Source organism: Centroberyx affinis, unplaced genomic scaffold, assembly GCF_046629955.1.
Source record: "Centroberyx affinis isolate AG114_WGS23_722 - 3 ecotype Tasmania unplaced genomic scaffold, CSIRO-AGI_Caff_v1 ptg005694l_1, whole genome shotgun sequence".
Lineage (NCBI taxonomy): Eukaryota > Metazoa > Chordata > Actinopteri > Beryciformes > Berycidae > Centroberyx > Centroberyx affinis.
The window spans coordinates 109,361-135,411 of record NW_027282871.1 but is presented as its reverse complement, the minus strand read 5'-3'; the positions used below and the strand labels follow the sequence as shown (position 1 = coordinate 135,411).

At 40.7% G+C, this 26,051-nt stretch overlaps 2 protein-coding genes across 3 annotated transcripts in view; one reads left to right on the top strand and one right to left on the bottom strand.

Annotated features, from left to right (window-relative positions):
• Positions 1-625: 625 nt before the first annotated feature.
• On the bottom strand, positions 626-11,546 carry nfrkb (nuclear factor related to kappaB binding protein). 2 transcript variants are annotated; one of them, XM_071547159.1, is made up of 26 exons: positions 11,414-11,546; positions 11,159-11,320; positions 10,837-11,038; positions 10,599-10,726; positions 10,338-10,509; positions 9,803-9,907; positions 9,640-9,713; positions 9,470-9,554; positions 9,160-9,355; positions 8,913-9,024; positions 8,674-8,800; positions 8,510-8,587; positions 8,339-8,415; positions 8,206-8,252; positions 8,004-8,067; positions 7,535-7,709; positions 7,320-7,426; positions 6,787-6,910; positions 5,474-5,553; positions 4,812-5,008; positions 4,431-4,701; positions 4,150-4,329; positions 2,770-3,486; positions 1,963-2,069; positions 1,338-1,473; positions 626-784 (listed from the first exon to the last, which is right to left on the bottom strand). In XM_071547159.1, the coding sequence occupies exons 2-26, from the start codon at positions 11,282-11,284 to the stop codon at positions 644-646; spliced, it is 3,828 nt and encodes a 1,275-aa protein (XP_071403260.1). In that variant the 5' UTR covers positions 11,285-11,320; positions 11,414-11,546; the 3' UTR covers positions 626-643. The 2 variants fall into 2 exon arrangements, with proteins under 2 accessions (XP_071403260.1, XP_071403261.1); XM_071547160.1 differs by having other exon boundaries at positions 8,004-8,064; positions 9,160-9,352.
• Positions 11,547-13,871: 2,325 nt separating this feature from the next.
• LOC139667667 (ryanodine receptor 1-like) overlaps positions 13,872-26,051 on the top strand; it is a 60,309-nt gene continuing 48,129 nt past the window's right edge. Inside the window, exons 1-17 of the mRNA XM_071547151.1 lie at positions 13,872-13,919; positions 19,660-19,779; positions 20,249-20,347; positions 21,377-21,451; positions 21,569-21,647; positions 21,730-21,842; positions 21,933-22,032; positions 22,123-22,219; positions 22,326-22,400; positions 22,515-22,671; positions 22,843-23,007; positions 23,283-23,404; positions 23,529-23,715; positions 23,854-23,989; positions 24,150-24,245; positions 24,743-24,861; positions 25,054-25,187. Of these exons, the coding sequence (XP_071403252.1) occupies positions 13,872-13,919; positions 19,660-19,779; positions 20,249-20,347; positions 21,377-21,451; positions 21,569-21,647; positions 21,730-21,842; positions 21,933-22,032; positions 22,123-22,219; positions 22,326-22,400; positions 22,515-22,671; positions 22,843-23,007; positions 23,283-23,404; positions 23,529-23,715; positions 23,854-23,989; positions 24,150-24,245; positions 24,743-24,861; positions 25,054-25,187 (1,922 nt within the window). The remainder of the gene's footprint in view (positions 13,920-19,659; positions 19,780-20,248; positions 20,348-21,376; positions 21,452-21,568; positions 21,648-21,729; positions 21,843-21,932; positions 22,033-22,122; positions 22,220-22,325; positions 22,401-22,514; positions 22,672-22,842; positions 23,008-23,282; positions 23,405-23,528; positions 23,716-23,853; positions 23,990-24,149; positions 24,246-24,742; positions 24,862-25,053; positions 25,188-26,051) is intronic.

The following is a 26,051-nucleotide window of genomic DNA, read 5'->3' as shown; positions in this document are numbered from 1 at the left end:
ATGTCTAGTTTGTTGACCATCAGTAGAGACAAAGCTTGTTTATTATCATTTTCATGGTAACACTGCAACCTGTTGGATATGGCTCTAGTTGTCAACAGCCTGGCATGTTGTAATCAACAATATTCATCATAGCCTTCCATTATATTTTGGCTCCAAGTGATAAAATATGGAGAACAAAATTTAGGAGATGAAAATTCAGGAGATGAAGTAAACACATAAGTATGACGAACATCCAAATATAATTAGAGAATCAACTGCATTATGAAATAAATGCTCATTTTCAACAGTCACATGTCTTTGATACTGGGAGCTTTGCAGAGATCAACACTCCAACAGAAGATGAACCAGCAGCAGTGTAAATCCCAGTCTGCCAATGGGAATGACAATAAAGAATAAACACTAAGTTTTACAGCCAACAACAAACAACTACAGACAGTTGGAAGGAAATGTGACATAATATTTTTGTCTAACAATGTTGTTACATGGCCTTCGTTTTGCAAGAACCGAGACACGTCAAATGACCCCAAACATTAAACATCTTGAGCACGAACAAAGATACTCAAATAACTGACTAACTAAATAAAACATGGGCACACATATTGTGCGTTGGAACTATGTTTCATTGCTGGCTGATGAGACAATATCACTGCTGAGGTGCAGGTGGGGGATCAGGTGCACATTTGGGTGAAGGTGCTGTTGTGACAACGACAGTGGAAACAGATTTAGGAGAGCCTGTTGCCATGTGCTGCTGGAGCTGCTGTGCTTGAACCGTCTGGATGCGAACCTGCAGGAAAGAGGGAGAGAACAAGACGGAAACATTTAACTAGAAGTGAGATCCTCTGCGTCTGCTGTTTGCTTCACTTGAGAGGAAGGGGTACAAAAAGCGGTGTATGAGTAATTCTGCGGTCACATCATATGAGAATGACTGTAGTAATGACTTGATTACTTGGAAGTGTTCACAAGTTCAGACTTAATTAAAGCTGTCAACCGTTCTTAAAATAAAAGCTTATTCTCAGCTTTTTCACTGAACACACATGCAGTTAGTGAGTAATAAAATTAAGTTAAGTACTTGAGTTCTAATCACAAAATGACTTGTTCGATGAAAAATTTGATGAAAAATGTGTTATATTTGAAATTAAAACATCATTCCCTATAGTTGACTACAGATATTTCCTTTTTGATGACATCAAAGTTCATCGAGTCGGGGAAGTTAGGGACCACTGCAAAACCCAGAGTTCCCTACCAGTATTTAAAACCTGAAATCTGCCATGAATGTTATTTTCAAGTAGGAAGCTCTACCATCTTTCCTAAATGACAAGGATGCAGAACAAGCGAACCTGTGTGGCCTGTCCTTGCTGCTGCAGCTGCTGCAACTGTTGCGCTGTGACAAAGCTGACTGGCTTGTTTCCTGCGATCAGCTTAGTGCCAGCAGGCATGGTGGTCAGGATGATGTTCCTACCCAGACTGCTGATGCTGCTCAGACAAGAGAGAGAGAGAGGAGAAGGAGAGAAAGATGTTAGTCTACCAGGCCAACTCACAGCTGCAGAGGAGAAAAATTCAGGAACTTCAGATAAAGCTTTAATGTTAAAAACAAGCAATAGCCTTCCTCAGGGTTAAAGAATTGCAAACAGATAAAAAAGAAATATATTCCATGGCATCCAAGATGGCCACCTCTGCACACATAGACAAAGTATTTATTAAAACCTAGTGTAGGAGGCACCATAGGGGTTTAACACTGGAAGTGCATCAAATCCCATCTTACAGACTAGAACATTAAACAACATTAAAACATCTAGAGGGAATCTTTAAAATTAAATTCTTCATTCATTCTGTTTGGATAAAGATCCAAATGTCCTACTTTCATGCTAAGAAAGAAACTGCCTCTTTACAAGAGAAACCTAAATGTGTATAAAAGAGAGGAGGAGGCTGCTGAAAGGGATACATTTACATGCTGAAACTCACTTGGTGTTAAGGCTTCCTTTCATTATAGGTGTGGTCACTACACTCTTGCTCTTCAGTGGCTGGTTGAGGACAGACAGGGGCACCGTGATCCGTGCAGGTAACTTCCCCTAAAGTGGTGTCAAAGCAGAGGATGGATCCTGAGTGAAACAACTTTCAACAGGTGGGGCAGAGTAATGACAGATGATATGTTTCTTAATACACACTACCAGTCAAAGGTTTGGACACACCTGATTGAATGTACTATGTTTTTCATTATCTTAAAGCCATTTTGATCTAAAGGCTTATGCTTAAATGCTTGAAATTTGCATTTTAGACAAATATAAATAGTGAAGTTGATGCCTATGTATGAATTTCTTCCCAAAGCCTTTGCTTTTCCATCAAGGCAAAGGGCGGCTATTTTAAAGAATCTAAAATATAAGTTAGTTTGATTTGTTTAACACTCTTTTGGTCACTGCATAATTAAATTTGTGTTATTTCATAGTTTGATGTCTTTACTATTATTCTAAAATGTGAAAAACAGTAAAAATAAAGAAGAATGTGTGTCCAAACTTTTGACTGCTAGTGTACAACAATAGTGCAAAAGAAAACCTCTTCTCATTTTTTTGTAATACTAACTCTTTCGCTTGCCCACCCCCATACAGAGGTCAGAGGTCAGGGTCAGCTATAGAGCAGGGATCAATAAAGAATCTCAAAAAATATATGAGGTAGATTTCTGCTGCACTATAGTTTTGTTTATATTAAGACACAAACCTCAAGTGTCTCTCACTATGCTGTTAAATGCACATAGGAGTGTATATATTATCTTACTGTTTGTGTAGTAACCACTGTAGCAGGGACCTGCCGCACAGTGGCTGTAGCTGTTCCCAGGGTCAGAGGTGAGCCTGAGACTGCAGAGGCCACCGTGATTCCCTTGGCTCCGCCCACCACACTGGCAGCCATGGTGACAGCGTTAGCAACTGTAGAGGCCGTGGGTGGCTTATTGCCAGTGGTCATTGTAATGGTCTGACCCTGTTTCTGTGGAATAACACCGAGGCCCGGCATGATGCGAATGGTGGCACCGCTCTTAGAGTCAGGGGAGGTGACAGTGGAGAAGGTCCTAGTTTTCTGGTCAGCCACAGTGACCGCCAACGTGGGCATCAAACGTATGGCGGTGTCTCCTGCAGCCTTCAGCAAGGTGGAGGCGCCGGCGCCTGCTTTGCTGGTCAGGGCTTCCCCTATACAGGTGGTTGCGCTGGAGGTGGAGGAGGGCGAAGTCACGTGGAGAGTGGCTGATATGCTCTTGCTTCCTGTGGTGGCAGTGCCCAGGAAGTCAGGGGTGAGCTTGACAGTTGTAACTGGGGACTTGGCGAGAGTAGCCATCATGTCTGGGGTGATCCGCAGCACCGTCTGGCCTTTGGCATCCGTGGTGATGGAGGACGGGGGCAGACGGAGGACATCTTTACCCTGGATACGCAGGTTGGTAGCAGTTATTGGAATCCCTGCTCCTCCCGGTGTCTTCATTCCCAACTGGCCTGTGATGGACACCTTCACAGAAAAAAATGCAAACCATTAAAAGATGAGTCTTGAAATCATGAATCTGGCAATTCTGTTTAAATGGCTTTGTCGCAAATCCTGTTCCATTTCAAAGTTGGCAGAGAATGAATCATTCATTGTAACATATAGCAAGAAAACAACGTAACAGATACCTGACCTGTATATTAAATGTACCTTATTAATGTAGGCTACAGCTAACCTCATCTCCATGCATTTGTTTGTTTGCTAAACAGAAGAAAACTCCTGTTTGGCATTGTACGAATTGCTGGCCTGGTCCCCTTCCAAACAGAATATTTTCATTTATAACAACTTTTCAACTCCATAACATCTGCTGTAGCCCTGTTTCTGTTGAAAACCAGAAAAAAGCTGATTTCCGCACCTATACTGGTATACTGTAGGCAGGGTACAGCAGGTATGTAGTTTTATCGTCTATGTTCCATTATTATTCATTGGCATTTGGCATCAGACGTTCAAGCAGTGTCATCATGGAATGTGTTTATTAAAATACCATTTTGCAGTCTGAGAGCAAAGCTCCTTGTCCCATAAATAACTTGCAGCATGCTAGAGAGAATATTTCACTATCTGTATAGAAAAAAGCTTTACATGCAATTAACCGCACTAAATGCATATCTCAATAAAACCGAACTGATTAACCTGTTTGATGCTGGGGCTGGTAACGCCTTGCAGGACAGCAGGTGATGCAGGGTTGTTAGCTGGGCTGCCAGGGGAGCCAGAGTGGGGTTTGGCCACAGTTACAGCAGAGACAGACAGGGTATTCGGCACCTGGACTGGACTACTAGCAGCCTGACTCCTCAGAGGCAATGACACCACTGCCTATGTATATCATAATTTCAACACAGAATTACACATTTGCAGTATACAAAACAATAAACACGTCTTTATCTTATGCTTTAGCCGTCAGCTGGTTTGCTTACCTGTGAAATGCTCTTGGTTCCCACAGAGACTGGCACCCTGATCTGGTGAGGGGTCTGGTGCATCAGTGTGGCCTGCTGACTTCCTGCCGAAGCACCCAGACCAGGCTGAGCAGAAACCACCCGTACCTGCGGCAGGGAGCCGGCTGCCAGGTGGCTCACTATCCGAGCCGTGTGCTGAGATGTGGCTGGCTGTGAAGCAGGCGGACCGGCCTGACTGGTGGGCAAGATGGTTCCCAGCTGGGGCATGGAGGGGGGGGATACAAGGAGAACACTAGGAGAGAGGGAAGGGGCAGAGTAGAGTCATCATCAAATTATACAGATGAAACATGGCATATGTATCGTACAATACTAACAATGAATCTAATTTTGTGTCATACTGACCCTGGGCTGGTCTTGATTGTATCAGGGACTCCCGTCTTAGTTGGTGTTGTGGCTGTAGAGGCCAAGGGTGATTTGGGGGTTCCAGGTGTGCTTGGAGTGGGGGTTGTGGGGGTTGGTGACATGGGATTGGCACCTATATCCTGCCCTGCCTCCAGACATCCAGGGGTTTTACTGCCTCCCTCTTTACTGCCAGACTTCTAAAATATAAACAGGGTTCATGAGTCCCGATCAGCAGTCCTCATTCAAGCGGCATTTGAGCTGCCTAGTATCCCGTCATTTTATATGCAAATTTATGCAGCAAGGTGCTCCAAAATCGAATCAGATCACCTACACAATAGGGAGTACCTGTGGTGTAAGTATAAAGTTTCTATCATGTATTGTTCTTGAGTTAGACAGACAGGCGTCACCATGACAACATAATGTTCCGCATACCAAGGCACGGTGGTGGTGGGACAGAAAAATAACAGACTGGTATCATGCTACGCTCAGACTCTGGTAAACAACTTGAACTTGAAAGTGGTACAACAAGAATTTCCACTACAAAAGCACAAATACAAAAGTTTACTCCACACAGTGAAGGAGCAAAATGCTGACAGTGCGTGTTTTAGGAAATATGCAGCTACGCCTGTTATTTCTACAGCAAAACTCACAGGTGAACTCACAGGTTTAGATGCTGGTTTAGGTTTCTGCTGTAGAGCTTTTCTTGCTTTGGCAGCAGCAGCTTGAGCCTGGTGGATCCTCTCTGGATTGGGGAAAGAGAAACCATGAGAATAGTCTAATTTGCAATTTTACCACAGCACAGTCGCCGCAGCACTGTGGTCTTCAACAGCCAAATTCAGATCAGTCATACAGGGTGAGACACTTCACTCCTCTACACCTGAGCGCTATCAAACTTGATCACTTAATGGTAAAATTAACTTTCTACAAGTCTAGTCTATTCTTTATTGAGCAGTGTCTAATAAATACAAATATGTAAAAGTTGTACTGATGTGAAAATTAAATAAAATATATAACATCTCAGAATAGGAGAAAGGACTGCTGTGATGCACTTATGTACGGTGATATATATATCTAAATCTCTTTATGATCATACTCTGGCATTTCATAGTAAATCACATAGTTGCATTAGCAGTGCTTCTATCTATGGATGTAATATGCTACAAATTACGCCAACAGTTCAGTAGCTAACTTTAAAGCTACAATCCACAATTTGTGCTTGAGGGCACCCTCTCTGTACAGGGAATTACAACAATATATGCCCCAGCATGCAAATATATTTATTTTTTTCATGCTTTCAGGCACTAGCAGCTTATTTCCAGTGCTTCACTCATTTCATTTCACTTCATCTGGACAAAAAAAATGTTCTCTGAAGTTATATTATTTTCTTTGGTCTCTACTACACCAAGGACGAATGTTGACCCAATACTGATTTGGTTCTGTTTCTAAGTTGATTTTTAGATTAGATTTGCCAACTTCAATTTATCTGTCTCCAATCCAGCTCCAACCTCTGTCACCATAGCTGTCCTGCTCTCACCTGGAGCTGCGGCTGTTGCACTTCACCACACCACCCTCTCCAACACAATGTTTACAAAACAAGCATATAAATAGGGCAATGCAATGCCGATGAGGGTGCAATTTCATCAGTGTGGATTGTATCTTTAACTAGCAAATCAGTAGCGTTACTGTATGCTCCATAGAAGAGAGGAAGGCAGTTGATCAACTCGAGAGCCAGAGAGCTGACATTAAAATAAAGTGATAATTAGTGTGTGTCATCACCACAAATGTGCTGTGGGACTACAGAGAATCTGTGCTCGCAAAGAACAAATAAGATCATTACACTACTGCACAACCTATGAAGTTGGACAGCTGAATCCTAAAATGTGTAAATATTTTACTTAATGTTTATACGACAGCTTTATAATGCAAAATAATTTTTAATTGATTATTAAATCATTGTCATCATATTGTTGCTCACCAAACTCCTCCTGACTGCGACTGCGGTGCAGGTAGATCCACAGCTTGCGGCCAATGTCATACTTCACACAAGGATCCTTCTCATAGTGAAGTCTGTCCAGAGCCCCACTAACAACCGTGTTCACCTAAATGAAACAGAAAGCAATTACATGAATTGCCACAGACAACTTTGTTTCCTGAGACAATAGCGTAAGAGCAGCATCTATCTAGTATACATTAACACTTCCAGGGTTAGGGGTTGCCACTAGGACCACTCATGCTAAAAATGTATTCACTCATAATCCTGTAAGGTGCTTTACAGTAGATAAAAGTGTCCACCAAATGGCATATGTAATGGTCATAAAAAAGAAAATCCTCTTTAATGCGGGCAGCCTAGTGGTTAGAGAGACCTTCCTGTAACCGGGAGATCTCAGGATTAACAGGATGTGTCCTGTCAAAGTGCCCTTGAGCAAGACAGTGCACCCCTACCTGCTACCTCATGTTAATTCACTCTGAGATAAATGACTAAAATGTAAAATACAAAATGGATCTGACCTGAGCACTGGTGACATCTGGAGCAAGAAACTGTGAGTCCTTTAGCAGTTCACAGATCTCTGCCCTGGTTCCCTCTCCGTTAGGTAACCTGGCCGCCGCGTCCCGCACTGAGAATAGGGAAAAGGGTAGAGGAGAAAATAGCATGTTTGGTTCAACTGCATCAAAAAATAGAACAGCTTGACGATGGATTCTGGTTAAAATAGAGAGGATCTAACCCAGAGAGAGAATGGTGACGTAGGCTGGACGGTCGGAGCGAAGCAGCGTGTGCTCCCTGGCTTTGTTGAGAGACATCTCCTTATCAAACACCCCTTTAACAGGCCCCACCACAGACTCAAAGCCGTGCATCCTGAATGTGAAGGCTTTATGTGGCTGGTCGTACCGCTGTTGCTCCTAATGGTAAAAAAAAAATGTATGTTGGAGGAGAGAGTTCATGTTCAAACAACAGGAGCAGAGGTGCTACCTGAACCACACAGTAAATAGTACATAAGTCAAGCAGTAACTCAACACCATTGTCTCTTGAGTTCTAATGACCAAAACATCACATTTTTAAACTCTGAAGAAGTTTTAAATGGTGAAAGCACCATGCCTGTTGAAGACAAAATATGTCAAAATAATTCAAATCATATAATCTCAGTACAGGTAATTACATTTTATAAAAATGAAATTGCAGGACCATAAACTCACCTGGATTTGAAACACATGTCTCTCATCTCCAGTGCTGGGCCGTACCACATAGTCAGTCCAACTGCTTGGTTAGAGAAATGTAATGATGACAGATATGATTACTGTTAACTACGACAACCTTGATATTGCAATTAAAGGACTTTAGTATATTGTGATCTAAGTGTCACGAGTGCAATGCTTGATGAATAACTTTGACTCTTACACTCTAGGTGTGGGAGAAGTAATCTCTGATAGCTCTTCATTTTCCATCTGTAGAAGACAGCAAAGCCTTTTAAAATGGATCACAAATAAAACAGTATTTACACACTGTAGTGCTTAAATGTTATTTGTAATACCTTGACAACAAAATCTTTGGAGTCCATCCACAGCTGACAGAGTGCACTGAGATCCTTCTCTGTATCCTGAGCGGGGCCTGCAATGTGTGATGGACATTAATCTCCAAACTCAATCAGTTTGAATACAAAACATTGCACCACCCAGGAGTTTGAATATCTGAGTGCTCTTACCAATCCACCTCCACTGCTGAGACTGGTCACCAAATTCCACATATGGAGAGAAGCCACTGGGGAGCGCCATCATACCATCTGATCAACAGACAGAAAGTGGGAGAAATAAATGAGGTGGAAAATAAAGCATGATGATTACAATGTGAGTGTTTGCTACCATTTACCTTTGGCCTCTCCTTCAAGGAACTGCAGGGCTGGAACAACCAGCTCAGACCAACAAGAGGCAGAAGAGAACCACAAGTTGAGGGAGCTGGCTGGAGAGGATTGCCACATTTGGACTTTCTCCTCTAACTGAGAACAGAGCAAAATTCAGACAATATAAGTTGCAGTCAGAACTATTGTGCTCCACTCTTTATGCCGTGTATAGACATACATCATGTGAAAGTCTGTAATGAGTTAATACCATTGTAGTACTGGAAAGGTTTTCTGCCCTCAAGATGTTCTCCAACAAGTTGAAGAAACTGACAGCTATCTCCTCCACCATGACTGGGCTGCTCTGAGACTCCTCCATTGTCCTGTAATAACGGCGGCTCTTTACATTAGTCTGGGAACATCAGAGTTAACTCTAGAAAAGTCGGTTTATGTATGAATATCTGTATATGACTGTAAATATTATTGGCAAAGGAACGTGGCACTAGGACTTGACTCACTCCTCCTTGATGTTGGCCAGTGGAGTGGAAGGTGTGTCCGGCAGAGAAGTGATGATGTTTGCAGGTGGAGCTGACGGCGTCTCTGAAGGCGCAAGAGTTTCACAAGGATCCTCAGATTCCACTTTAACGGTCCGCATTTTCTTCTTTCTCCTCTCCTCTCTCATCTTCTTCTTAGGCAGAGCGAGATCAAAGACTGCTGGATGGTGAAGAGTAAAGACAGATCTGTAAAGTTTGTGTCTTCAAATCAAGAGGAGCAAGACATTCATATATAGCTTAAGATTTTACTCTATTTTTTTTAGCATTCACTCACTCATAGTGGAGCCTTTCCGACCAATATTTACTCTTGAAATCATGTCTCCAAGGTGGATATCAGAGGTCATCAAGTCTGGATGGTCCTGAATGAATGAATCATTAGGATACTGTGATATAATAATACATTTTTAAGAACTATGTCTGCCTTTTTTTCTTGATGCCACTTACTGGCTGTCGCTTCCTCTTCTCCCTATGGTTTTGCAGCATGGTTTTCAAGTCCCGCTCTCCTAGTTCTATTTTTTCTGTGAAGAAACATAATACGTCTTCAAAGATTATATTCACTGAGCTCACACATTACAGTGACAGCTGGATATTGCAGACATTAACTGACCAGTAGTCTTCATGTCCTGGGTGGAGAGGCTGGAGAGAACTCTGACTGAGACTGTGGGCGTTGGAGAGGAAGGTGACTGCGGGGCTGGCGGCCATGAGGATGAGTCTGAAAACATATACAATAATACCAGTAACTAAAAGTAATCTATGTGACTTTCTCCAAACCAATGCATTACAGCTCCGTTTTATGTCCAGTAATATGTTCAGTAAGCTTAAAAAGATTTTACTGAAAACCTTAAGCTGGAGCGTAGCCTGAGAAACTGACTCTTCCCTGCTGACTGTCCCATTGTCTAAACTCAAAACTAACAGTGCTTGTGCTAGTTAAGATGGCTAATTCAGTATAATCTTTTACTTCTTAAAACACACTTTTTGGTATTTTTTCTGCTTCTTTTCTACAATGCATTTCCTATTTTATCTCCTCATTATGTATTCTACTATTTTTATTTTTATGCCTTTCGGTAAAGCACTTTATGAAATCGTTTTAGATAAGTGCTATTAAAGTATATTATTATTATTAGTAGTAACGATGGACTCACCATCATCATCGGATGAAGCATTGCTGTCACCACACTCCATTTTGACTTCCTTTAGTATCCGGCCCATTCTCCTTCTCACCCTTGGTTCCTGCATCTCAACATGAGTCTTAGACAGCAACTTTCGTTTCGGTGGAATGTCCAGCCCACTGTGAACTGCAAACTCCAGCAGGTCCTACAACATGAAGACATAGCAAAACCATCTGCAAGAGGCCATATGCCTTGTACTTAAACACTGAAAACACTCAAGTATGTCTGCCATACCTTCCTGGAGACAAGGATCTGCTTCAACAGTCTGTGGTAATACTGCTGAAGGGAGTACAACTGTCGCTTCCTCTGGGACTTGGCGCACAGTTGTCTGTACTTGACCACCTCAGGATTAAAGTAGCCATCTGGGTTGAAAATAATGAGGGGTCATGTTCAGAAAATGCTTCAAAAATGCACTCTACTTCATAAGGTTGTGTGTGTTGCTGGGTGAATGTGTGGGATATGTAGGAGGCACCTCTGAATAGTTTTTGTGCAAGATGAAGGGGATTCCCAAAGCTGAAGTTCTTGTCATTGAATAAGTCACTGATGGTGCTGTTCTGCTCCGCAACATTGTTGTCAGGAAACTGTGGCAAAAACTGACGAAGGTGCTGCCTCTGGGAATCTGACAGTACTTCAGTCCAGGTGCTTTCGCTCATCACAGAGAAGAATATTTCAGGCTGTTTGTAGCAAAAGCAAACAGCAGACATGAATGCATAACCTGTAATTTGTTTATGCCTGTAAACAATAAAACAAATTAGGAAACAGCAGCATTTCATCATAAGTGCCACCTGACTCACATCCTCCAGCAGGTCCTCTGGCAGGCTCACTCGACAGTTCCCCAACATGCACTCCTCTGTGATTTGCCCGTCATGTTCTTCCTTTGGGTCAAGAGGGTCTGTCAGCATGTGGGTAAGGGCATCCATCCTTCTCTTCTACACCAACCTGAGGAGGTGGAAGGTCTTTCACACAGAAGATTACACATCATTACAAAGTCACATGAAACCTGCTCTTATTCTAATGTCACTGTGTCACATTGTTGTGATTCAACTTACAGTTGTAGTTCAACTTATGGATTTGGAGAAGCTTAGTAGCTCACTGCAAAACGACGGGAAATTATACTAACGTTAGCTAGCGTTAATGTTACATAAGCAAGGTAACATTAGCTACTACGTTAGTAAACAAATTAGCCCCGAATCGGTAACGTTACTCTAGACGTTTCACAAACTAACGTACCGTTGCTTAGCGAGCTAACAGCTATCAGAAGAGCTTTTGGATTCCTTTTTCAGGTTTCAAGACAAAAAGCGCACCATATTGGCAAAAATATGCATTTCATGACTAAATATTAAAACTACTGTTTACAAACAGCTAACAATATTTACCTGAAACTGCATTGTGTATTGAAGGAAGTAATGGTTTCACCGACGTACCGTTTTCTTCTTCTACTGAGATTTGAGGCAGACTAGACGCACCTCTGGCTTTTTGCTGCCCTCCACAGGAAGCGTAACGTTACTATTCTTCAGCACACTGCAGTCAGGGGTACTTGATTTTAAAAGTCAACAATAAAGATTACATTTAATCAAATCTTGTAGGCCCACTAAAATTATACATGGAATCCCATCCCAATTCCTCTAAGCGAACGTACTTCTCTATTATCGTCCAAATGTTTTGGCCTGAGAAGACTGAAACTCCCACTCAGTATTCCCTGTATACTATTCCAAGTCAGGAAAGGGTCACCTATTCTAGCTAGCTACATACCGGCTTTAATTTACCAGATCTGTAGCTAGCAGCGATAGTATGCCTGTAGGGGATACGTTAGCCTTTTCAAATGCTGGTCCAAATTCCAACTTTGTTCGGCATTTATTCTTTCTAGTGCCAACATAAAGAGCAGGGGGCATCAAGACAAGACCATGATGATCTGCACAGGTGAAGAGTAATGTTGCTGGGCATGGGAAAATTGGTATTAGCTAATGTTAGCTGCAGCGGCTTCATACAGTTGACAGTCATGGTAGGCTATTTATACAAGTTAGGGACACTTTTATGAATTTCTACCTACTAATTTTACCATTGCTTTGCACATTTCCTGCACTGTTAATAGGAGGAGCAAGGAGCAGCAGCTGTTTCTGCACAGGTGGAGTAACTATCAGGGCAGATAGCTACAGGATAAGATGACACTTGAGTTTATATTCTGCTTGATATTTAGCTTCTTACAGATAGACTTTATACAGTTACTGTAACTGACTGACAATCATGGTATTTATTACTACCTACTATTTATTACTAAGGATGCTCTTCTCAGTTTCTTCAAATTTCACCATTGCTTGTCACTTTTTCTGTACTGTCAATAGAAAGAACAGGGGACATCAGAGCAAGGAGCAGCAGGTGAGGAGTAACATCCTGGATGGCCAAAGAAAAGAGCTAAACATTTAGCTAGCTACAGTCAGGCTTCATACAGTTAGCTGGTTGACAGTCATGACATTTATTAAAATTGTAGGTATACTCTCCTCAATTTTACTCTAAATTTCACCACTGCTTTGCATTTACAGTATGTTTCTTTCCTGCTCTGTTAACAGGAGGAACAGGGAGCAGCCTGTTGGAATAGGCCTAGATGTTAAACCGAACAAGCCTATAGTATCTCATTAATTGTTTGAATCCTGTCACAGGACACATTTAAAAATAAAATAAAAAAATCTTATCTTATCTTAAACACCAATTAATAAATGATGGTAAATTGTTCATGAATCAACCGTAAATGCTGCAATGCTGTAATGTATGGTTTTTAATCATTTATTAATTTTATGTTGATGATGATATGTTTCTTTATTTGTAAGAAATCTTATATATATATATATAATAATATATATAATATTGATATACCTTAACAAATAATTTGTAAAACACTTTACATTATTTGGGCCCCTAGGTGTTACCCTGTAACCTCTTAACCTAACCCTAGATCTAAATAAAATCACTCAGTAAAATTAGTAAATGAAATGCTTAAGTCAATGCAGATGATAAGTACCAAGAACCAAGACTGTCAAGTTCATCCTTATTCTCCTAAGGTTGAATTAGACTGAAAAGTAAAAACACTGTCAGTTCAGTCTATTTTTAGAATATAGACAGATTTTTTTTTTTCAAAGCTATTTTTCAATTGTTATAGCTTTATTAGAGTTTTCACCTTATAATATTTAACATCTCACTTAAGTGCAACCATGTACAGCACAGTGCAGACCAGCTGTCCAGATGCCATGGCCTAGTAGTAACATTTTAATTGCTGGTGCAACTTTGTCAGTTCGCTCCACCTCTTTTTGATGCTGTAATGAACAGGGGTTAACTGTCAATCCCCCTGCCCCATACCACAGCCGGAGAGAGGCACAGGACCCACACTGTCCTTCAGAAACCCACACCAACATTGTCCCGCCGCACGCCCACACACAGAGGAGTGACAGGAGTGAGAAACAACGGGTCATTTTCCCATCTCTCGCAAGGTTTAGCCTCTAATGCCTTGACAGGATGGCAGAAGGTGCAGATGGAGAGGAAGAGATTCAGTTCTTGCGTACGGTAAGTGATGCTGTCTTCTCTTTCTCAAATAGTATCCTGGAAATTGGCTTCAGCAGTGTATAAAACTCTTGGTAACCTTACTTTTTTACTTAACAGTGTACAGTTATAACCCTTTTTATGTTGAATGGTTGCTTCTGGATAGAGAATAGGCCAACCTATATAATAAGACCAACTGTATTAGTGACTTTCTTTACGTAGACTGTGGCAGGCACAGACTGACAAGGACAGGTGGCTGGTTTTTTCGGCATTGTTATCTATTTATATCCCCGTGGGTACATGATATGTTACTGTTGTGTCACTGAGGAGACAACTTTGGTGCAAAGTAACGGTTAACACATGGGTATATGGCAGATTAAGGAAAGCAATTAGATACAATTAGATGACAGTATTTGTCTCATTTTGACAGTGGCACCAGATTTTTATTTGTGATGACAGTTAATAAAACAATGAATATATTGTCAACATTGTGTGAGATTTAAGCCATTTTCACATTTTTTGAAATCAGTAGTTACACACTTACAATGACAGAAAACCTCTGTCATGCCTGGGTTAAATCTTTAAAGTGAAAATCCAGCCCAAAGACAGAGTTCAGATCTTATTCCTATTATACTTTCAGATAGTGTGTGTGAGAGTTTAGTCTAGATTTGTAAACTTGAACAAGTCTCTCCCGAGGCGAGACTGGAGGCAGGCCAGACTCGCTGGATGACAAATCTGTGAGAGGGAACCATTGATAGCATTTATTCTTGGTTTGTATTTGTTCGCACTACAATAGAATAAAGCTGATATGGATGTAAATACTTTAACAAACACTTTAAGAGTCCACAGAATCAGTCCCCAAGTTACTGTCAGTGCAGCACCTCCATGTTTTATCTCTTGATGACATTACAGATTAAATCCTTGGTCCTATTGTGTCTGGCAAGTTGTTCATGCTGACAAATATTGACTGAACTGTTTAGGAATAACAACTGAGTTTGGATTTTGGGTGGATTTTCAGGAGTATAATATCACTATTTGTGATGTGGGTCCTATGTCAGTATCTGACAATTTACCTTAAACCCAGTGAGAGCCCACAACAATTTGCCACATTTGATGTAGATGACACAGTAACCTCTGAGCCTGTTCCTTTGTCCCATAACAAAGGTGGTGATTTTCATGGGGTTTGAAATATTTAAGGCACAATTTAAACACAATTTGGCTGCTTCAAGTGACAGCAAGTGATAACCGTTTTGAACGTTTGAAGGACAGAAATCATGTAATGTGACATGATCAGTACATGGTCCTCAGACTTAAATTTCTTTTTCTAGTGGCTGGTGCAGGTGGAGAAAAGTCTTTTGGTACTGTCCATTGTCGGTGAGTCCGGCTTTCTCTGGACGGAGCGCTCGCTCTCAGTTGTTCAGTAGAACGTTTTGTATTTCGCTCTTAAGTTTTGATTCAGCACTTCCTGTGCGTGGACAATATTTCTCTTCAGTGACCATTCCTGACACTTCATTTGGGCATAATGTGGCGAATGTACAGGGTCTCAATTACTGGTGATGGGCAATTTGTTGTGTTGTAGCCCCAGTTTGTGGTATAACCTGATAAGACGGGTGTATTTTACATAAAAGTCTTGCCCTAGTGCAGCTTTAAGATACACTTGGGGCCTTAGGCAGTCATGACTCAGCACACATTGGCTACCTTATATCTCAGACATGGATACATTTGGTATTGAACCAACCTGAACCTGTTTTCTGAACACTGGAATGATCTGAATCACAACATTTTTCCAGTTATCTAAATTTTTACCTCTTTTTTTTACCCTGTTATCTCAGGATGGGAGTGAATATATAAACCTATTAATATTAATAATATGTATAATAATTGGTTCACAATATAACATAACAATACAATCCTAAGAGACCAAGTAAAATTTGAAGTCACATTTCACTGGGCTAATTCTATGTGTTAAGTTGTATTAAGTTGTATTTCACACACCAAGGGGTGTGAAATATTAAATTTATATCTGAGTATTTTTAGCTGGATTGCTCACTACTGAGCTATAGCACTCCTTTTTATAGCTCTGTGCCAAAGGCTGCAAGACAGCAATGAGGCATTGAAAGCAGTCCGTCTTTGTGCTAAAAGAAACGCACGCCCTGTGTTTCTTTTAGCACAAAGACGGACTGCTGGGTCAGCTTTGCTGGGCCACTTTTTACTTAAAATGTAGATGAGCATTGGCTGAGTGGAATGTGAGTCTTTTTACATTTTTAGTCCAGCACATATATCAGTCCAGGAAATGCATGTCTTCAAGTGGAATTGTCTTCTAATTTGAAACAGAGCATTTGAGTACAGTATATTGCTGTAAAACAATACTGTAATATTCACATACAGCAGGACAGTATGGTAATGTAACTGTAGCTGTGATGTGTATGTGTGTAGAGGAAGATGTATAAATATGTTGCTCTCAGTCAAGAGGAAACTCAATCAAAATGTTAGTTGTTAATCGTGAAAGTCGAGGTGTCAGTACTGGCCATTCGTCACTTTGCTGCTGTTCATCCTGAAGTCTGCTGAGTTCTATATTTACTATGTGGGGATTAGCAAGTTCAAGGCTCGGCCCATTTCAGCACCTGCTTACTTCAGTCCATGTGGGAACTTAGCTCCGAAAGTATACTAGTGACAACGCCTTCTTTTTTTATAAGATTTTGTCCAGACTGTTCCTGTAGTAGCTCTTTCATTATAAGGCTTCTGGAAACGTCTGTGTTTTGGAATATTTGATAACCACATAGCTGCAAAACACATGGAGTAGCCTGAATTACTTACTTTAACACCACCAACACTACCATCTACCAACTCTACCATCAATTTTTCTTTTGTTGTCTGTCAAGAAAAACATTACATTTTCACATTGGAGTTTTTCCACACTGGATTTACACTTAATATTAGTATTAAATGAGTATTTCTCACACATACTGGTAAATTATATACCCACTTGACTGTTTCTGTCCCTCGGTCTGTGAAATGAAAAAAAATATATATATATCTGTCACCATTTCCATCAGTTTCATTCTCATGGGATAACACTTTTCTTGAAACCTTTATTATGTCCCACCGTGGTACATGGTATGTGGGACATTATGTAGTCATGGTGACGTCTGTCTGTCTGTCTGTCTGTCTGTCTGTCTGTCTGTCTGTAGACACATTCTTGTGAACACAGTAACTCAAGAACAATACATGACAGAAATTTCATACTCACACACCAGATTCCCCCTATAGAGTAGATAGAGTTTTGGAGAACCTTGTTGCATAAATTTGCATATTAATGAGGAAAAACTGATTTTCTTGAAACTACTATAACTCCTTAATTTAAGATCTGGAGATTATATTGATATCATCCATGTGTTATTTGAAGACAATAATGTTGACATGGAAATATTTGCTTAATTAATTACCTCATTAGCATTAGCTCAAGTGCCTCTTGTACAATTCATTCACCCCCCTGATAAAGAGCTACATACTGTACAACTGCCTGGCACATTAAGCAACTGTGTGGACAATTTTATTTCCTTTCTGGAGTTTGAGAAAACAAAATTGACGTTGTGTAAGACACAATTGAAAACTTATTTCTGTCATTATGCTATAGTGGTATTGTTAATTTGTTTGATGGTTGCCCATATGGTTTCTGAATTTTGCTGAATGGTTCTTAAGAAGCCGGTGCTATCAGTTGTATTTTTGGCTTCAATTTGATGGTTATATTTAGTGGTTGCTGAACTATTGACTTGACTTTCAATCTACTGTGTAGTGGTGTATCGTTATTTAAATGTTTTGCTCTGATATATTAATTTATATGTGGTGGCTGAGTTGTCCACCACACCATCAGGACAAGAGCTTGATGGTAAAAAAATACGTGAACGTCCCCGAACCACTCACTGTGTCAAACTCATAATGTGTTCCACATTAAGTTGCACATACAAATTCAGATTCAGCTCAAGTGTGGTATAAATATCAGATGGCTACAGAAAAACACATCTCATACAGGTGGAACTGCTTCATTTCATGGCCACTACACTTGAGCTAAGGTGGGTCTTGCTGAGACAGTGAGTGTATCAGTTGATCTGTGGAAACATCATCCAGATAGGATGTGAAGCAGTGCAGATTTTGATACTTGCAGTCACACATTTTCAATGCTATATAATACAAACGCTAAATATAGTCTATGTGGGAACTCTAGGTAGGGTCAAGGCTTTGCTCCCACATCAAGAAGTTTTTAATTTGTAATCCTCAGTATAAATTCCCAAAAAAGGGATATTTTCTGGCTCAACATTATCAAATTACATCAATTTATAAGTTGAGAGTCGAAAGATCAATTTGCAGATTTGGGGCTTATATTTTGTTTTTAATTGTCTACTGTCATATTGCATTATATTTCATTATATATCAACATTGATTGCACTCATTTTTAAGTCCACTATAAAAAATGTGATATCTGACAGATAGTATAATAAGTCTTTCCCTTGAATGTCAATAATTATCATTTTGCACAATCTATTGCTACCTTATAGCTTCAGAAATAACCACAATAATGCACAAGCCAAATTAAATTATTTTATAGTCTAACCTGATACACTGCTGGACACTCACTTCAACTATATCTCCAGTGCTAAAATGACTGAATGAATGTTAGCAAATACTCTTCGTACTTCGTGTCTCACCTTGTTTCCTTCCATTATATGTGAATTATTGTACTGTATGGTCTTCTACAATGTATGTTGCTAATTTATATGCTATTTTGTTCCTGACTGGCATGTATCTTGAATAAGGGAATGAACCAGAAGCATTTTTACAGATGAAAACATAACCAGCTGAGCATGGACGGTGATTCAAAGTGAAATTTTGAATATTCTCTGTCTCAGCAAGCCGACTAATTGGGTTATTGAAGCCGCACAATGTGGGCCAGTGTTTCTGGGCCGTCCAATCTCAGATATCTGGTGCTTTCCAGAGGGGAATGTGTTAACAGCAGGTGCAGGGGCCTGAAATAGAGGGCCAGGGAGGAGTGGCGGGCGACCCAGAGCCAGAGAGGCGGGGAGATTAGTGGTGGGCCAGCGACAGACACAGAGGAACAACAAAGAAGAAACGAAGTGAAGGTTAGGAATGGGAGCTGTTTAACGAGGAGGAGCAGCTGTGTGTGCAGGTTCTGTTATTTATGTAATATCCTGAGTTGCTGTTGTTCCCATTGGCCACAATGTTGGTCTAACTCAAAACTCTCAGTTATCTGGTGATCAATCACAGAAATAAAATTAGACATCTGCACTGTCTGTATTCCTTTGTTAACTGCTCCCTTGCTCCGCCACTTAGCTCCCTCTAAAATAGGTTTGCCTGTAACTCTACCTCTCGCAAATATACGTCATATGGGTTTGACCTATCAAAGTCACGACTGGCAGGTTGAATGCACCAACCTATGAAATGTAATAGACATTTTTAATTTAAACCGCACAGAATGCCTTTAGATTAAAGCTGGGATACAATTGAAAATCTGCAATTTTCCTTTTGAAAAGAGGTATAGGATACTTTTTTATTGTCAAATTGTTCCTGGTTCTAGTTCTTTGGCTTGAAAGTAGTCTTGAAAGATCCTAGTGTAGCTAAAATGCCTGGTTTGATTTTCTGGTATAATTGCCACACAACCTTCAGAAAATTTGAGTGAATGCTGATGCTAAAAAAAACAAAAAAAAACACCTTGCTACTTCATTTTGTGCTTCTTTTGTCTTTATAGGATGATCAGGTTGTGCTGCAGTGCACCGCCTCCATTCTAAAAGAACAGATCAAGCTGTGTCTGTCATGTGAAGGCTTCGGGAATCGTCTCTGTTTCCTCGAGACCACCTCCAACGCTCAGGTACTATAATGACACTTCATACTAGAGCTGCAACGATTAATTGATTAATCAATTAGTTGTCAACTATTAAATTAATCGCCAACTATTTTGATAATCGATTAATCGGTTTGAGTAATTTTTTAAGAAAAATAAGTCAAAATTCTCTGATTCCAGCTTCTTAAATGTGAATATTTTCTGGTTTCTTTACTCCTCTATGACAGTAAACTGAATATCTTTGGGTTGTGGACAAAACAAGACATTTGAGGACGTCATCTTGGGCTTTGGGAAACACTGATCAACATTTTTCACCATTTTATGACATTTTATAGACCGAACAACTAATCGATTAATCGAGAAAATAATCGACAGAATAATCAACAATGAAAATAATCGTTAGTTGCAGCCCTACTTCATACCTTATATATAGTTACCTTGAGAATTTCATTTCCACTATTCATCAGTTTCATTGGATGGATGCCCTGTGTTTCAGAATGTCCCTCCAGACTTGGCTATCTGCTGCTTCATTTTGGAGCAGTCCCTGTCTGTGCGGGCGTTACAGGAGATGCTGTCCAACTCTTCTCTGGATGAGGTGAGAGACAAGCAGAGGGAAACCAGCGTTTGGTGAAGAAGTGCCTCTTTTGCATCTGATGTACCCATGATATGTATAATATAGTAAACAGATTTTAGAGTGGTTCGTAAAATATCATACGTCTTTACGATTCTTTTGAGGTGTCTTGTTCATTTAGCAACTGAACTTCACTGTGTTTCTTCTCTGACTCCACGCCCCATGCCCCCTTCACTCTCCCACCTGCCCAACCATAGGCAGTCGATTTGGACAAATGGGTACGTTTGCTCATTCACCCCTGTCTCCTTCCCTTAAAATTTCCCCCTTTTTCCTCACTCTTTTCCAGCCTGAGAGTCCTCTCCTTCTCACTGAATGCTCCTGGCATAACCGCATTTTACTCATCTCTCTCACCTCACTTCCTCACCTCAGTGTTATCGTAGTGGAAATACCAAGTGGCATTGAAGTAAATTAAAATAAGGGCTGCTAACATCAGCATAGGAAAAATCTCTCTGCAGTAAAAAAATGTCCCGTCTGTTTAACCTCTGTACTCCCACTTCCCTGTCCTGGGTACCATTGTAAATCTGTGATGTAATCAGCTTATCTCTTGCTGTTTTTTGTCTTATGATCAAATAATAAATAGAGCAATAACAGTGTTGACAGTGGATGTGAAAACACTAATAATGACATAATAACAAAATATTTTAAGTAACAGTTATTGTGGTACGTTCTGTTTTGCTTTTTCCAATCATAACTTTCAGTATAATGTAACTTAATCTTGGTGCATTTTGTTCATTTGACTTCATTTGTTTTGAGATTGTTTCATTTCTTTCCTTTTCACTTACCCCTTGCTTGTGTTGACAGTTATGAGACATGGTTGTTGTTTTTATTCCTCTTATCTCAGCACATGCTCGGAGTCTGTAACTTTTCCCTGCTGCTCTCCAAATAAAGTTGTCGCTTTGCAAGTTCTCACTCCTGTTTCCAAGTATAAAAGAGAAGTGAACAATGCTCTGTGTAATTGGCCTTTGTAACTCAGTGTCTGCCTTCCTCTGCCAGTCATCACAGGGTGGGGGCCACCGAACCCTGCTGTACGGACACGCCATCCTCCTGAAGCACACTCACTCCAGCATGGTTAGCACATTCATACTTCAGTTCACATTCATACTTCACAGTCTATTGTGCTCTAAATTGTTTGGAGCGTGTGTCACTTCAACACACTGATTTGTAATTTCTCTCTCTATGCTGCAGTACTTGTGCTGTTTGACGACTTCCCGCTCGCTGACGGACAAACTGGCTTTTGATGTGGGCTTGCAGGAGGACTCTACAGGTAGCTATGAACTTTACTGCCCCCTACGTCCCACACGCAATGGGGTGGGTGTCTGCATCCTAAACGCCTTTGTCTTTCACAGGAGAGGCATGCTGGTGGACGATTCATCCGGCCTCCAAACAAAGGTCTGAAGGGGAGAAGGTCAGGGTGGGAGATGACCTCATTCTTGTCAGTGTGTCCTCAGAGAGATACCTGGTAACCCTGATTTAATTTACTTAGAGCACCTTAACTGGCAGTTTGTTGAATGAATCATCTTACCAACATTACCACCTCTTCTCTTTTCAGCATCTCTCCTATGCCAGCGGTGACCTGATGGTGGATGCTTCCTTCATGCAGACACTGTGGACGATGAACCCTGTGATGTCTGGATGTGAGCTAGCTGAAGGTCTGTCTTTTTTCCCCCTCCTTCATTCACAAAAAAAAGTCTCCACCAACTCAACCACTCTCACTTAGCAATGTGACGTTTCTCCTGCAGGGTTTCTGATTGGAGGCTATGTGCTCAGGCTGTTCCATGGTCACATGGATGAGTGTTTGGCCATCCCAGCAGCTGACCAAGGGGATGACCAGCGCAGGTGAGCAACAATCTTTGATGGCTTGTCGTACACAACATCAAATATTATCTTCCAAATCCATGCCACATATCACTGACAAGCCACACATTTTCTTTGTTTTGTTCAGAGTTGCTCATTATGAGGGAGGGGCTGTATGCAGTCATGCTCGATCCTTATGGAGACTTGAACCGCTACGTATTGGGTAAGTGTATTAATTAGTTTCCATGTATTTACCAACCTATGGATTACAAACATACACTTTTACTGACGTTACAGTATTCTGATGCTCATTCACTCGTGCCTGTTTGCTGTGTAGGTGGAGTGGCAGTCACATTAAATGGGGCCAGTCTTTCCGGATACGTCACATAACGACAGGCAGATACCTTTGTCTGGATGAAGAGAAAGGACTGCTGGTGGTCGACCCGGAGAAAGCAAACTCCAAGATGTCTGCCTTCTGCTTCCGAATTTCAAAGGTCAAGTGTCATGGCAAATCAAGCTCTACCAGGAAACCTTCAACTTTAACATAAAAAAGGAGGCTGCTATGTGTATGAGAGTCCATTCTGTAGTAGAAGATATTCTCACCAACTTTACAACAAAGACACTTTTTCAATTTGTTTTCCTTTTTATAATGTTCCAAACTACAGGAGAAGATTGAAGTTGCTCAGAAGCGAGATGTGGAAGGCATGGGCACACCTGAGATTAAGTATGGAGAGTCCATGTGCTTCGTACAGCATGTTTCATCGGGCCTCTGGCTGACATATGCTGCTGTTGATGCCAAATCTGCCCGTCTGGGGCCTCTGAAGAGGAAGGTAAGGTGGAATTGTGTAGCAAGGTGTCTACAAAAAGCTAAATGACTAATGACTAATTGATCTCTCCCTGCTCTCGCTTTTGGCTGCCTTTAAATTGTGCTTCACAGGGAGTGATACAAAACAGAGCCTTGACGCCAAAATAAAATCTGTATTTACATTTGTCTGTGCTCAATACGTGAGTTGTCTGACTGATCTTCTCCACATTTTTTAAAGTCAGCTTGTATGAGCATTGTGTGTTAAGCTGTGTTTTAAGAGCTCTTTTGTTCACTCATCAGGCCATCCTCCACAAAGAAGGCCACATGGATGATGCCCTCACAGTGGCTCGATCCCAGACAGAAGAGTCCCAGGCCGCTAGAATGATTTACAGCACAACAGGCCTCTTCAACCAGTTCATCAAGTAGCACTTCAATCATATTTTTCTCAAAGTTTTGCTAAATGGCATATTTAATTTTCAAAACTCATTTTCATTTTCAAGTCAAAACTTATACAGTATTCTCTGCATCTTCTTTGTGTGTCTCCAGAGGTCTAGATGCTCTGAGTGGGAAGAACAAGTCTCCCAGCCCCCCGTCTCTGCCTATGGACTCGGTGGTTCTCTCCCTGCAGGACCTCATCTTCTACTTCCGACCCCCTGAGGAGGAACTGGAGCATGAGGAGAAACAGTTCAAGCTCCGCTCCCTCAAGAACAGACAGAACCTCTTCCAAGAGGAGGTCAGATGGTCCTGCAATGACTATTCATAAGAAAAATCTGCGCATTTTGATGTGAATTCTGTCTGCTAGATTGTATTTACATGTAATATTTGTATTCATAAGTCTTTATTCTATGTTTTCCTCTATTCCCTATAACAGGGCATGATTACACTCGTTCTGGACTGTGTTGATCGGCTCAATGTTTACAACACAGCAGCCCACTTCTCTGAATTTGCCGGGGAGGAAGCTGCAGAATCATGGAAGGAGATAGTAAATCTACTGTATGAATTACTGGGTATGTTCCTCTAATGATTTATTCTGTCCACTGATTGGTGATTTCAGATGTAAGAGCCTTTATGTTTTATGATTCTTGGTATCTGTAGTAACCTTTTCTTGTTTATGAATATGATGTACTAAACATTTTTTTCTTTCTCTGTCTGTGTTCTTCTATGAAGCTTCTTTGATCAGAGGTAATCGTGCCAACTGCGCCCTCTTCTGTGATAACCTGGACTGGCTGGTCAGTAAACTGGACCGTTTGGAGGCGTCTTCAGGTATGACTCTGTTGCTTCCCAGTGGCTTTCTAAGATGTTCAGAAGTTTAATTTCCATCATTTGTTACATTTTTCCCATTTTTTATTTATTCATGTCCTTTTATATGCTGCTCATGGTCGTGCATTCTGTAGTGTAGCTTTTCATTGATAACACTGTATATTGTGAGCTGGTAAATGTTGTTTAAGTTGCTGCTCTCTGTTTTATAGACTGCTGACTGTGTATGATGTGCATTTTGTTTCCTGTGCTGGCCTCTACAAAAGCAAAAATAGATTGACAACATAACTGTGAATGTTAAAAGCTTGTATGTTGCTTACTAATGTGAGTGATGTACACCTTGCAGTTTGCTCTGGTCTTGCAAACCGAATTCCCTTTGTGACAATAAATCATATTTCATTGTGTACTGTATCGTATTGTGTCATATCATATTGTATTGTATCCTATCAAACACATGCACTGCCGCTGTTTATGTATTTCAAGTTGTGTCATTCTTATCACAGGAATCCTGGAGGTGTTGTACTGTGTTCTGATTGAGAGTCCAGAAGTCTTGAACATTATCCAGGAGAATCATATCAAATCAATCATCTCTCTTCTGGATAAGCACGGACGCAATCATAAGGTAAGTAACTTGTGATACTGTATGCTGAGCATCTTGGGAAAACTTTTAGAATACTCTCTCTTTGAGCCTGTGTAGGAGACTGTGTGGTGCCTTTTCGCAATTTTTGTATTTCAACGCCATGCTGCACATCTTTTGTTGCAAAACAGCACCAGAACAAGCTGCGTGGGTTTGCTCTTTCCCTGCTTTCTCTAGGTGTTGGATGTGCTGTGCTCCCTCTGTGTGTGTAACGGTGTGGCTGTAAGATCCAACCAGAATCTCATCACAGAGAATCTGCTTCCAGGTCGTGACCTCCTGCTTCAGACCAACATTATCAATTATGTAACCAGGTCGGTCAATTTGAAATAGGAAACTCCTGTAAAATACTTTGCTGTCTCTTGTGTGCTGTAGCCTAGTAGCTGTAGCTAAATAACTGCTCTAAGTTATTTAGGGGTCCACAGCTGGAGGTTGTGAGTTCAAGTCCTGGGTGATACTGAGTAAATGAGCTTTCTTATGCTACATCTCCCGGCCCTGTCCATGACTGCTTGCAGTACTAGTTAGGGCCCCTATTGTGTTTGTATGAATTATTGTTATACTTTCTTACTAAAACTGCCTTCCCATGCATGAAAAGTAAAAAAAAACTTGGCACATAGCTCCAGTCCCCCATACTCCAGTCCCATGCTAAACGACACTCACTAAAGTCTGGGGCAAATAGTCCAGATGGTGGCGCTACAGCAACAGTCTAAATTTTAAAACTTTAAAAAATCAACAATACAGCTCTGTACTTTTCTGAGGTTATCGGCCCAAACAAGACAAAACTTTCATACACTGGTACCTATACTGAATTATGAAGTCCACTACTCTGTTTTTATTAAAAACTGTAAAACTAATTAAATCTAGTCCCACAAACTTTGCACAAATTAGATGAAAATCACTACAGAGCATCATTAGACCTGCCCAAATAAAACTCTTGTGGGGGTTTTCATTGAATCAAAAATTTAGCCCACAGCTCATCAAAATGTCTGACTGCAAATGGTACACATCCACATCCATTGCTGCTTACTCAATGTCCAATCTTCATGTAAAAATAGAAAATATTCTCTTGTCTTGGTAGATGAAACTTACAAAATTTCAGACTTCCATCTCAAAAATTGAATTTAAAAAAAAATATTTGAATTCTGCCTTTATGGAAACCATTGTAGTCAATGGAAAAT

What these genes read in the sequence shown, in the direction of transcription:
- nfrkb (XM_071547159.1), bottom strand. Translation starts at nt 11,284, where the DNA reads ATGGATGCCCTTACCCACATGCTGACAGACCCTCTTGACCCAAAGGAA. An exon ending in CCAGGACATGAAGACTACTG is followed by an intron (nt 9,714 to 9,802) that starts GTCAGTTAATGT and finishes GTTTCTTCACAG; the next exon opens with AAAAAATAGAACTAGGAGAG. An exon ending in ACCTTTCCAGTACTACAATG is followed by an intron (nt 8,801 to 8,912) that starts GTATTAACTCAT and finishes CTCTGTTCTCAG; the next exon opens with TTAGAGGAGAAAGTCCAAAT.